This window comes from Euwallacea similis, chromosome 11 (genome assembly GCF_039881205.1).
Source record: "Euwallacea similis isolate ESF13 chromosome 11, ESF131.1, whole genome shotgun sequence".
Taxonomy (NCBI): Eukaryota; Metazoa; Arthropoda; class Insecta; order Coleoptera; family Curculionidae; genus Euwallacea; species Euwallacea similis.
In genome coordinates this window covers 4,759,721-4,772,571 of record NC_089619.1, presented here as the reverse complement: position 1 = coordinate 4,772,571, position 12,851 = coordinate 4,759,721, and the positions used below count along the sequence as shown (strand labels likewise).

Genomic DNA, 12,851 nt, shown 5'->3' with positions numbered 1-12,851 from the left:
ATTTTTTTTTTATTTTGCGAGTATTTATGATCAATTTCATTCTTTCCCAGTAATAAAGAATTGCCAGCGATGGAACAGCCGCAAAGCGTATTTATTTGCAAATTTCAATTTTGTATACTTATTGCTTATTGTATATTCATGGTACCTACCTATGCGCTAAAAATTCCAAACTTAAACTAATAACTAAACCGTAAATTTAGATTCACCATTTCGTCCAGATATTAATTTTTTCCAAAATACGACTTTTCTTTGTCATTCAAGAACTCTATACTCAAAAATCGGTTAAAGAGCTTCTACAAATAATACCGGAATTCAACTGGGATCCATAAGTATCAAGAAAAGCCAGATTCAAAAATATTGCCCGACTACCTAACGGAAAATATGGCTACAAGCCGCTCTCATTCGCCTAATTAATCACTGCAATCAATCTATACATAAATTCCGCCATTTTCTGCGATTCTGATTGCACGAAACCGTAGCAAATGTCCCATGGCTAGACACAGTATTTAATGGCAATCTCCCGATCTCTGATAAAAAGACAATAATGGATTACGCCATCAGAGCCTTAAGGCCTGATTTTATTACTTTTAGTTTACTAGTAGGCAGATAGTAACCGTTCGAATTGCGAAAGCACTGATCCGAATAATAAACAACCATGCCTACTACATTATTGGAAATACAGGTCTTGCCTCTATAATATGAAGTAGCCAGAAAAATTAATACAATGGAGAATTGATTTTAGATTACGTAAATTAATTATTTCCAAGTCAGGAAGGTAAAATTTTGCTTCAGGTCACTTCAGTGGCAGACCTGCCCCCTCCGATAATCCAAATAGGGCCTGCCAATCAGACTTTGCCCCTGCACAGCGATGTTACTTTGCATTGCAAAGCTTCTAGTCCTGAGGGCAACCCTCCGGTCATCCGGTGGTTAAGAGATGGCAAGCAATTTACCCAGGAAAATCTACCGCAGAGGTACAATCTCAATTCAGATGGAACACTTTTGTTGGATGGTAAGTCCCTTTAAAATGGCCCTAATCCTGTAGATACCTTTCCTCCCCTAAATGAACTGATTTTAAATTCGCCCAGGCCTGGGTAATTAGTTAATTATGGTCGGCAAACGAGTGCTGACCACGTGAAATATGAACGTGAAATTTTCCACTCCATTTCCATTGTGGCAACGTACGTTTCCCACGGGTAATCAGCGAGCGAAATTCGCTTGATCAGGTCGGAAAATTTCTGCGTAAATATGGGATAATTGGGAAATGGGTCTGTTAAAATAAATTAGTTTTTTTGATAATCATTTTGGGCTATTTAATCAAGCCCCCGATGGGTTTTAATAATGAAATTGCTTTTCGCGTAATTCCTCTCCGTAGCCATCTGTCTATGTAATAACAAAAAAACTGTAATTTGCAGACTTAAGAGTGGAAGATTCCGGTCTCTACACCTGCTCAGCAACTTCAGAGAGTGGGGAAAGTGCCTGGTCAGCCTCCCTTAACGTTGTGGAGGGTTCTAACGTGCCTCTGCACCGCAGTCCTGACCCATCAACATTCCCATTGGTACTATTCATCTCCTTAGCAAATTTACAATAAAAAAACTCCTTCACATTAAGGCCCCTTCAGCGCCCACCGTGTTAAATACTACTGAGTCCAGCATCAGCCTCTCATGGGAGGGGGATGAAAGCGATATAGTAGGCTACACTGTAGAATACTGGAGTCCAGACCTGCAGACCGGATGGGTTATTGCGGCCCATAGAGTACAGAATACTTTTATGATAGTCAAGGATTTGAAACCTGATAGTTCCTACGTTTTTATCGGTATAAGAGTGGTTTATGTGATTTTCGAAGCTTTAATATGGTTGTTTTAGTTCGTGCTGAAAATGCCCATGGGCTCTCCCCAGCTAGTAAAGAATCAGCCACCTCTAGAACTTTGGCAAACTCTAGATCTTTTCCTAACTCGGAGCTTGATACAGCCAGAGCAGCTTTAAGCACCAAGTTAATAGAGCTGCAAGATGCTAGAGCTCAAAGCTCTAGTTCTGTTAGGTTAATGTGGTTATTAACTGCTGTGGATTATGTTGAAGGGTTCTACATAAGGTACTTATTCTTCTAGGTTTGTTCTAGGTGAGTGACTAAACAAATTTTACTTGCAGATTCAGAGAGCTTTCTGGAGGCTCTCACAACTACAACATTCTCACGGTCTTAAACATCGAAACCACCTTTTACACTGTGACCAATCTGAAAAAATTCACGAAATACGAATTCTTTATTTCTCCTTTTTATAAGTCGGTTGAGGGACAACCTTCCAATTCCCGAGTTGCTCAGACGTTAGAGGATGTCCCCTCAGCACCCCCAGACACTGTAACTGCAGGTGAGGCTCTTTAATCCATTCCTTCTGGATTTCTTCAAATAATTAATTTGCAGGTTTTTTCAATAATACTGCTGGTTGGGTGCGATGGTCCCCTCCACCCCCTCAGCACTGCAATGGGGTTATCACAGGGTATAAAATTCAAATTAAAGGGGAAGCTATGTCAAACACCATTGCCATGAACGCATCCACTGTTTCCATTTTAATTGGCAATTTAAGTTCAGGGGCTACCTACAGTGCAAGAGTGGCTGCAACTACTAGTGCAGGACAAGGTAGGAGTATAAGGGTTATACAGGGTGCCCCAAATAAAGTAGATTTCATATGAAGATTATAGGGACGGGGGAAAGATAGAAGATTTTTCGAATTTCCGGGTGACCAATGGCGTAACACAACTTTTTTAAATTTTAATAATTATCTAAAATGTTGGATTCAATTAACCTCAAAACAATACCTTAAATGTAATGAAATACTTTACGGTAACGCCTTTGATTTTATAGCAACCAAAGCACAAATCGTTTGAGGAAAAAGTCAATTTTTTTTTTACCCATACATGAGATAAGTGACGTAGCACAGTTTTTTTAAATCTCAAAATTATCTGAATTCTTGGTTTCAATTTTTTTTCATACCTAGATTTTAAATAAATCGTCATTAATTTTATTTTCTTTGGGACATCCTGTATATAAGGAAATTTCTTAATAGAAATTGCTTTTTTAGGGCCATATTCTCAGCCAGTGGCTCTGTTAACCGACCCTAGAGCTCAAAGTCCTCGTACCCTAGGCCCTTTAGTCCCTATAGTGCGCGAAACTTGGTTTGTAGTACCTTTGGCTATAGTAGTTGTAGTGATAGTGGTGGCAGTTGGAGGTTTCCTGTATTTCAAACGAAGGAAGTCTACAAGCAAAGAATTGGGTCACCTGGATGTGCCCGTAGTCAACGCCTCTCAGCTCAGTGCTAAAGAGAGCTTATGGATTGGAAACGGAGGGTCAGTGGCTTCTAATTTTAGCATTGTTGATTTTTAAAGATGGTTTTAGGTGGAAAGCTGCGGATTGCGACAAGGATTCTTCGATCCCCTTAACGCAACCTACAGATTACGCCGAAGTGGACACTAAGAATTTGTCCACTTTTTACAATCGAAACAAGAACTTGGACAGCCCCACCCCTTATGCCACCACAATGCTTTTGCCCCCTCCCAGCTGGTCCGAAATCATCCCTCCTCCTCCAGACCACCCTCCTCCCGATTGTCCCAGGGAGGGACCGTGCCCCTCGAGGAGTGGAGGGAGTAGCACATGCAGCAGCACTGGAGGGTACGCATGTTACGCTGTGCATTTGCCAAGTCAATGCAATAAGGTAATTCTTTCACAACTTAGTTGTACTTGAATAACCAAAAAAAAACATTACTAGGGGGTGTCTTTTCCGAGGGCTCGATCATGCAACAGCTGCTCCATAGCGAGCGGCAGCAGCAATGGGGGAAGACACCCCAAAGGAGGACACCACTCCTCCAATCCGGCCCATCCTAGTAACTGTGATATTAAGGTGTGGTTTAATCAAAACGTAGCTAGTTGGAAAGGGGGAGAAGATGGGGACTGCGATGGAGATAGGTGAGCTTTAAGGGGAGAATTTTAATTTCGAAAATTCCAGAATTTCTTCACTCAGGCATTCCTGCTCTAGCAGCCACGATACTACCTGCTCCTGCAGCGAATCTTCCTGTTTATATGCTGAAGCTATAAATACAAGTCAAGTAACACCGTTTGCTAGTGGATTTAATAAACGTCCGGGTAAATAGGACCAACCTTGTATATATTTCGTGAGGACTGAGTTTTGATACTCGCCATTCTTGACGTGACGAGTCAGTCGCAAATACATTTTGACTGAGTTCGATGTTGATTATGAGGAACTGTAGAGCAATATTTACTCATATCTGTTATTGTCACTAAATCATAAAAAATATAATATATTATAGGGTGTTTCAAATTCTATTTTCTTCGTGGGTTTTGTTCAAATTTTAACGAGTTTTAATAATTTTATATACGTTTATCCGCTTAGCACGCCACTGGTTTTATGGTATTAAGAAAAGCTTGGAAATAAGTGGAACTGTTCGTAACACTTGGAAAGGCTGTAATCTCGTTACGAGTAAAAATTTAAATATCAATGTATCCTTATAAAAAGCCTCATTCCGCTGTCTCAAATTTGCCTATTTTATGTATACAGCAAATATTAGTCTGAAAGAGACTATAGATGTCCAAATGGAAAGTGCAGCGCTTTTCAAATTGGAATTGTTAGACTGTTCAATGAATTTTTAGAATGTTCAAATCGGGTATCTGCTCCACTCACCGTAGAAGCTTCCTGGTGAATTCGCGGGGTTATACTTGCAAATGAATATAACGTGTCTGGTTTATATTACATCAGTGGCATTTAATATATTCATAATAATAATTTTAAGTAAATCTCACAAAGATTTTTCTTGACAGAATGGCGATTACTCTTTTTAATTGATAATAACTACATAACACCATCTATCAATCAGATACAAAAGTATTTGTTGCTTCTTGACTAATCAATGAAGAAAATCGTCAAAAAAAAAGAAGGCGAAAAATGTTTTTTATTTCTACAAAATGAAAACTATTTTTTCATATCTCTATGTTGAAAAATCGAATCTGAAACACCTCCAATTGCAATTTGTTTTTGGGTCCATCTAATTTTAAGCATTCCCGCAAATTACCGACTTTTTGTCTCCAGTTTAGTCGGTGGCTTAATTAGCAAAAGGACATACGTGAGTGCGCATATTTATCTATTTTAAATCCGCCAATAAATGCATTCCCACGATTATGCAACCCGACAAGCGAAAATGTCGCTAATCTGCGGGGCCCTATGTGTTATATGGTCGTCAACTCAATAAACCTTGAAAATTTACCTATATGAATAGTAACCTGTTCCGTTACCTTTAAGTAACTGTTATACTATTAATAAACAGACATGCATATCCAAATATACGTAATGCAATAACTATCCTTTTATAATTAATGATTTTTAGATTATGTGTTCTTCGACTGATCAAGTTCTGGTACTTTGGTGATTTAGGATGTAGTAGATACCAGGTTACTTATCACCTTTGTAACCACGTATATAATGTCTTTAATAACACTGATACATACATACGTAAGTAATCCAATGTGAAATCCTATATTATGCATCTTATGTATGAACAAAAGTCCATGCAATTTAGAATAATTATCAATAAGTGTGTAGGTACGTAATATACAAATTATTATAATAGACTGTAATATCTTAAAAATCAATTAGGAGCTAACGACTTACTGATGAATAATTGTATATATGTTTTGTATATAAATGTAAATACTGTTTTGTACATTTTGTACCATATTTTGTACTAGATTTCTAGGATTTACCGATAAAAAATCAAACGAACAATCACTATATTATTCGTGTAGATATTTATTATTTGTTTCCTGTTTTCCTTTTTGTAATTTATGTTGAATAAAATATGGCATTTAAAGTTGGTAATTTTTTTAACCCTTCTTAAGTAAAATTTCTAGACACAATTTTTCAATTCTTCATGGGAAATGACCATCGCAGCTACTTCCACACATACGAGTATTCAAGGTATCTGTGAGTGATTTGACGAGGAACGTTAGCGTACTGGATGCTGATCTCGGGGAAAATAGATATTTGAAATAAAAAAATTCATAGAATAATGTCTTAAAAATTGTATAATTTGAGAAAAGTATTCTACACCACTATAATTGTTTAGGTATTAATCGTATCTCTTGTTGAGAAAAAAAACGATGTATGATTTTAATTTGGCTGGAAGCAGTAGCTTCTGGCCCAAACACTAAAAAACTACAAGAAAATGCTACTTTTTATAAGAACATTTCTGACTTGCACCACTTCTGACTTGCGTCTTTTATGTGAAAAAAAAATAGATTTCACACAAAATATGAATTTAATTGAACGAAGAACTGTGGCGTATTAGGCCAGCCATGAAAGAAAGTATTTAAAAATTTCAAACATTTTAGACCAGCTTCATAAAGAACATCGTCTTCCAAATCCACATGTCTCTGATCACGACAGTCATCTTCCTGAAGATATCATACTTCTAGCAAAGTGACAAAAAGTATATGTGTGAATTAAAGCTCAACGGTCAAAAATTGGTTTCATGGGCAGCTGTCGACAGCAACCATGTAAATAAAGTGAAGAAAAGCAACCTCCGACATTAGTTTCAGTGATGTAGTTTTCATATGCATTTCTGCAAGTGTCTATAACCACTTTGTGAAGGTTTGTATACAAAAAAAATCTTTTGCCTGCTTCCAATTTTGCTCTCAACGACCAGTAGTTCTAGACTACAATTGAAAAATGATTTCACTTTTGGACCTTTAAAATTACCAATAGTAAATTTATCAGATTTGCTTGGAGGATTGGAGAAAGTTAATTGGGTTTGGCGAACATGAAGAATAGTCATAACAAAAATGTGAGTGAATTGGTATTTTCAAGGTCGTAAATTGCACTCGTTTCTTCACTAGCTAATGAACTATTAGAGTGCCCTAGTTCCGAGGCTAGTAATAAATCTCCCGCTGAACACTAGTGGCCCACCATGGTTATAAGCAGAATAATTAGAATTAATACTGGCAAAGTGTTTGGGGATTATGATGCTGTAAATATCTTCACTACAGTCTCTCATCCCAACGATACTGGTAGATATGCCCTTTATTATCATTGTTTATTTATTTCTTTAATATTTTTTGACACCTGCATCCAGGTTCTCAACATTTATGTAGCAACATCAAAATTGAGATAGAAATAGAAAATTTTCCATCACAAATCCACTTTATTGCTATAATTAATCTCCAAAATTCGGGCGGAAAATAAAACAACCGGGCTCAAACGTATAAAATATATTTATAACAACTATATCACTATTTGCACACAAATATCAGGCGAAAGATATAAAAACTAAAATCTAGTAGATAAATAGACACCCAGAAACACAAATGTCCTGTGTGCGAAACAAGAAATACACCAATTTCTTCGTTTTTCCATAACATTTCTCTCCTGCGACCATTTGTAATCCAAAATATTCAGTAAAGTTTGATCGCCCATATTGACATTTTTCAATTTCCAGAATATCAGCTCAATCTGTTTATCAAGCTGAGAGGCAGTTTGAGTTGTTTTCTCAAGTGTTCTGAAATCAAGCAAAAAATTAATCTAAGCCCGTTTTTTCTGGTTATAACTTGTTTTTGAAAACAGTATTAAGAATAACGATGTCAAACCCAAACTTGACTGATCTTACCGGAACTTTCTTACCTGGTGACAATTTTGCTATAACGATGAGATCCTTTTTTCAGTTTACACCCGTTCCGGAAATAAAGTGCTGATAAAATTGACCTTCAACACTCTGAACGGCTTGACTCGCTCGCCCTCTTGTCTCAGACACAGGACGTTGAGCAGGATTGGCAATTTGAAATTAATATTTCTCACAATCCAAATCAGTCTTTCTGTTGCCAATCCGCTATTTTCTGCCTGCAACGAAAAAAAGACTTCATCAGCAAGCAATCAATTGAATCAATGAAATGTCAGGGGCTTGGTTTTTGCATTTTTAGGCATTCAGTCTATTAACACTTAATTCTATATTCCATTCAATCAAGGTTAGTTGACTTCTATGAAATCATGGTTTTGTGTGGTTTAATGATTAATCAAGGGAGAGGATATGCATACAAGTATTTGTCTGTGAAAGACATAACCATGATTTGCTATCGTACCTGAGCTAAGAACTGATCGGAAATCTGTAGGAAATTCACAGAGGCGTGACCCGACTTGTAGCACAGCTCCTTAAGGGCCTCAACTGCTAGCTTCTTGTCCCAGTTCAAGAGTTTCAGCAACAGTTCAATATCCTTCACTTCTACTGTGAAGGCCGGGTTCACCCCATCTTCTAGCTGCCATCTAAATAAACATTTGTCACAAGTTAATTCAAATTTCAAATATAATTTAGCATCAAAATATGTAGCTTTTGTCTACAGTAAAAAATTTTGAGATTCTATAGTTATCGAAGAACGTTAATGTATGTATATGCTGTCATATTACTGATTCATAATTTGTCGCAATTAATCTTGGTAAAAACACCATATAGATAGTTTTATGTTTAAAAATTAAGTAGTATTTTTTTATTTAGATTTTTTCTAGTTAAATGACAGTTATCCCAAAATCGACAATAGCAATTGTCTCTCTGGGGAAAATTAGTTTTAAATAAGTACCATGTTGAGGGTTCTATCTTTAAAAATAAGCAGTTACAATTCTTTCAAATTTCAATTTTCCTCGAATGAGATAGCGACTTCAAAGCCGGACACAAAAAAATCCCTTACACCATGTATGTTTGCAGTTCTGGTTGAGAAGAGCAAGAGCAATATTGCCCATTCTTCTGTAAGAAACGACAAAGTCCACAAATCAGTGACACTTCGAGGTCCATCACGGCTCGAAATAGTACCGTTGCTGCTACCAAACAATTTGTCGGTATGTAGTTTGCAAGGGTCGTCGACTCTTCCTCCCTCCAGTGCACCCAGCCGTCATTAAACGTGCTGCAGAACGAATCAAAATATCATTTACATGAGAAGTTATGATACATGAAGTAAATCATATTTTGATTCAATAAATTGTCAAGAGTTTGCTGTCAGAATGACAACTACATCAACTGCTTCACGTACGCAAAAGGCCCTAAAAGTTATGTGTTCGTGAATGACCAGTGTTGTCGCTTCCTTTTTTTTATTTTGAAAAAATGAAATCGGAAGACGGTACACTCAACTTCACTTTATAGTTAGTCTATGATGGTATTCTACACTTGGAATTTAAAAGAGATAGGAAAAGGGAATAAATCGCTTCGAAGTTGAACAATAACTTTTTTAACAATGAAATGCAATTTGTAGGCACAACAAATTTTATATCATCTCTTACCAGGTGGCGCACATAGAAGGAGCCTGGAAGTCAACTACATCGAAAGTGGTGAAAATGGAGGGCTTGGTATACCGCCGTTTGTTGATCTGCACTCGGTTAATTTGAACCACCGCTCCACTGACTAATCCTAAAGACACCACGTGGTTCTCTCGATTGGCTAAGTAGGTGTCGATGTACTGGTTTGCAGTGGTATCTGTTCCCGCCTCCATAAAAATCAATCGAAGTTGGAAGTCGGCTAATATAAAAGTTTGTTAAGAATATATACAAGAATGGATAGGGCAGAGTTTACATTAGACATCAGTTTTGTCACAATAGCTACAGATATTTACATAGCATTCCAGATAAGTATTACACTAGATTTGACCATATTATTGTTATTATCACCTCCAACTCCGAAATAGGGTATATTGTCGTGTCTCGTAGGAAAACGTGAGGGAAATTGTTTACTAGACTGTCCGTCTTTTTTATGGATCTTCAATCTAAAATTCAGGGTTGCATTGTCGGGAGAGCGACCAATTCCCGACCTCACATCCCAGAATCTGGTGAGAACTTCCTCCTTGCCTTCCCGTTCAAACGATGAGGGCTGCAAATTCGTTTCTTGGAATACCGAGTTGGGGTCCACTACTAAAACTTGTCTTATATGCGGATTTTTCAGGGCATACAGTTCTTTGTAGTTGAAGATGTTCTCGTATTTTCTTATAAAAGAAAATAAATAATAAGAAAATTCGCCGTTTGTTTTAAAACCTACTCTGGAGAATTCGTGAACACACTATACGTCACGTTTTCTCTTAAGAGCAGCGACAACTGTATTAGCTCTGCGGTTAAAATCGCGTATAATCGCTTAAATCCGTGAAAGTTGGCTTGTATGGAACATACGGCTTCCAAATACAATTCGGGGCTAGATTTGTACCCAAATATAACCTAAAAATAATTAATTGATGTAAAAATTATCTGGCAAAAGGTATTCAAATAAACAAGCAAGTTTTCAAGGCCTTACTATGATCCAGAAATTTGACATGCTGACGCTTTCTTTACATGTGGAAATGGGAAATACAAAATATCGTCTCACTTACATCAGACTTTTTGACCACATGCATATAATAAACATATCTATATGTTGTCGTCACAAGTTCCTTTTGCCCATAAAATGGAAGCTGAGGCCCTTCTATCGCGCTTGATTGAATAAGCACTATATCTCGTTCGTTTACCAAAATATACTCCAACGGTACATTTTGTTCATCATTCATCACTTCGGTTATCAAGAGATACTTTTTGATCAGAACGAAGGCGTTGTGAAATCTGTAACTGTTCTTCGCGCCAACATAAAATTTCACATGAAGATAGGTCTTTGGATCGTAGATCATAAAATATCCGTGGTAATGGGATATTACCATGACGCTGATTAAAAAAGAATTTATTAGGGGAAATACCCCGATTGGAATAATATTCATTCAAGCAAGGTAGGCGACTATACTCCAGAAATATTGGCAACATTAAATTTGACATAGAGACGAATTCAAAAATACTAAAATTCTTGGTGCAGCCACTTATCTCACTTGCTACTCTCACTCAGGCTCACCCACATAAAAATTCAATTTCGGCGGAATCATCGCTTTCATCAATTTCATAGCTTTTGCTAGGGTAAGTATTAAATGCATGTCGAAAGTCTTTGGCAAAAGTTGCATATAAACGAGGCTGATCTCTGACACGAGTCAGGCATCTTGGCAATTTTAATTTTATACATTTCATGTCTGGCTGAAAATTAAAAAGGCTTCATTGATATAATCAGACCATTGACCATCATCGCATGTCAGAAAGTTATCAAAATAATAAAATATATGTTATGTTCAAAATTTTGGTTCACCACAGAAAGCAGATGTTTTTCCCTCCTGTATAAATAATTCACAATGGCAAGGACTGAATTTGACTAAACAATATATATACAGACCTTTAACCAGATTGATTTTAGTAACTTCCATAATGTTTTTACAAAAAGTTGCTGCCCTATAGCATCAACATTTAAAATCTCCACTTTTCTTAAAAATGTGTCCATCTGAATGATATTGTTTAGATTATCATAAAAGTTATTAATTTCTAAATACTCAAAAAAATCATGGAACTGTTCCTGGTCAAATACATTTTGCCTGATTCCTTGTGAGGCTATGGTTATTCTAAAATAGTAGATATTCATAATTTGCCAAATGGTATTCTGAATTGACAACTTTGATAACTTTTTTCAAATATGACCAATTATTATATACCGATTAAATGTGGAGTCTTTTCCTATGATAGCAGTTTTTGTGGCCAACTGAAAAACTTCTAGGTCTTTAAGAAAAACTGTATCTCCCACTTGTGGAGAAAATTCTGGCAAGTACAGTGGAGTAACGTAAACTCTATGGCCCTCCACTTCAAAATAATTCAGTTCTGCAATTATTTTTGTTACTTCACCCTAAAAATGAATTTTCCTAAAAATGGGGTCAACTGCAAGTTGATAAAAATCTGCTACAAAAGATGTGTTGTATTGTGTTCCTACAAAGCTATTTTTTGGCACCTATTTAAGTTATCTAAAGTTTTACCTTTCCATAGGACATTGCTATCAAAATAATTTAAACTTAAGACAGGTGGTATTTGTGCCGACTTTAATATTAAGCAACCAAAATGACTCTTGAAAAATGTGAGCATTAGTCCAACAAAGTGGACAGTGACTGTCACTTGTATGTGGACAAGTCTTAAAATCTAACCATTGGATGAGAGATTGATATGGATGTACAACGAGAATTTCTGGTGATGCATATAGTAACAACTGGATCTTTTAAATTACAAGACTTTCCAATGGGTTAAACGCAGATAGTTTTTTAACATAGCAGTGTATAAGGCAGACAAATTTCCAAAGCTCTCAAAAGATGAAAGATAATAATAAAAAATAATTTGAAAACATACCTTTATGATGTTTTGCACTGTTCTTCCTAGACGACCCATCTTGTATCTTTTAAATTTATAACTCCTAAACGCTTATAGACTTCACTACTTTTTTTGTACAAATAATAATATTTACCACCAAATTTAAATTAAATCCGAACCTAACATTATTCAAAAAACAAACCAGTACTACTAGATGTCAATAATATATGTCAAGCGAATTAATTATGTCCATGTCAACCTCTCTCAAAAGAAAATATTAAACTATGAAAAAGAGTTTGTGGCAACATTGAATATAGAGCGATGATGGCAATATTTAAATAAATTTACAAAAATATTTTTAATATTTATCTACCAGCGTAAAAATTAAAATAGAAACGGAATTTTTTTAAACATAAATCCACTTTATTGCTATAATTTAATTCTAAAATTCGGGCTCACCCTTTATCCTAGTTAATATCACGATTATGAGGTGTGTAATTGAAATTCAAGCAAAAATTTAATTGTGAAACTGAATATTAACAATTTTAGATATAGAAATTACTTATTCATCAAAGAAATATTAGGCAAATGTTATTCCATTCTTCATCCATCAGGACAGGTGTTAAAAACAAT

General features: G+C 36.1%; 2 protein-coding genes across 3 annotated transcripts in view; one reads left to right on the top strand and one right to left on the bottom strand.

Moving 5' to 3' along the window:
• Window positions 1-4,381, top strand: part of robo1 (roundabout 1) — a 61,987-nt gene extending 57,606 nt beyond the window's left edge. For both annotated transcript variants that reach the window (XM_066395120.1, XM_066395119.1), the window contains 10 exons: window positions 793-1,009; window positions 1,413-1,555; window positions 1,609-1,813; window positions 1,864-2,089; window positions 2,146-2,363; window positions 2,417-2,632; window positions 3,075-3,339; window positions 3,389-3,704; window positions 3,759-3,955; window positions 4,011-4,381. In XM_066395120.1, the coding sequence (XP_066251217.1) occupies window positions 793-1,009; window positions 1,413-1,555; window positions 1,609-1,813; window positions 1,864-2,089; window positions 2,146-2,363; window positions 2,417-2,632; window positions 3,075-3,339; window positions 3,389-3,704; window positions 3,759-3,955; window positions 4,011-4,140 (2,133 nt within the window). In that variant the 3' untranslated portion in view covers window positions 4,141-4,381. The remainder of the gene's footprint in view (window positions 1-792; window positions 1,010-1,412; window positions 1,556-1,608; window positions 1,814-1,863; window positions 2,090-2,145; window positions 2,364-2,416; window positions 2,633-3,074; window positions 3,340-3,388; window positions 3,705-3,758; window positions 3,956-4,010) is intronic.
• Window positions 4,382-7,437: 3,056 nt separating this feature from the next.
• On the bottom strand, window positions 7,438-12,372 carry LOC136412163 (uncharacterized). The gene is made up of 12 exons (XM_066395124.1): window positions 12,258-12,372; window positions 11,579-11,766; window positions 11,266-11,488; window positions 10,897-11,072; window positions 10,391-10,715; window positions 10,066-10,238; window positions 9,702-10,012; window positions 9,318-9,552; window positions 8,732-8,944; window positions 8,132-8,312; window positions 7,677-7,892; window positions 7,438-7,554 (listed from the first exon to the last, which is right to left on the bottom strand). The coding sequence occupies exons 1-11, from the start codon at window positions 12,294-12,296 to the stop codon at window positions 7,719-7,721; spliced, it is 2,238 nt and encodes a 745-aa protein (XP_066251221.1). The 5' UTR covers window positions 12,297-12,372; the 3' UTR covers window positions 7,438-7,554; window positions 7,677-7,718.
• Window positions 12,373-12,851: the final 479 nt, after the last annotated feature.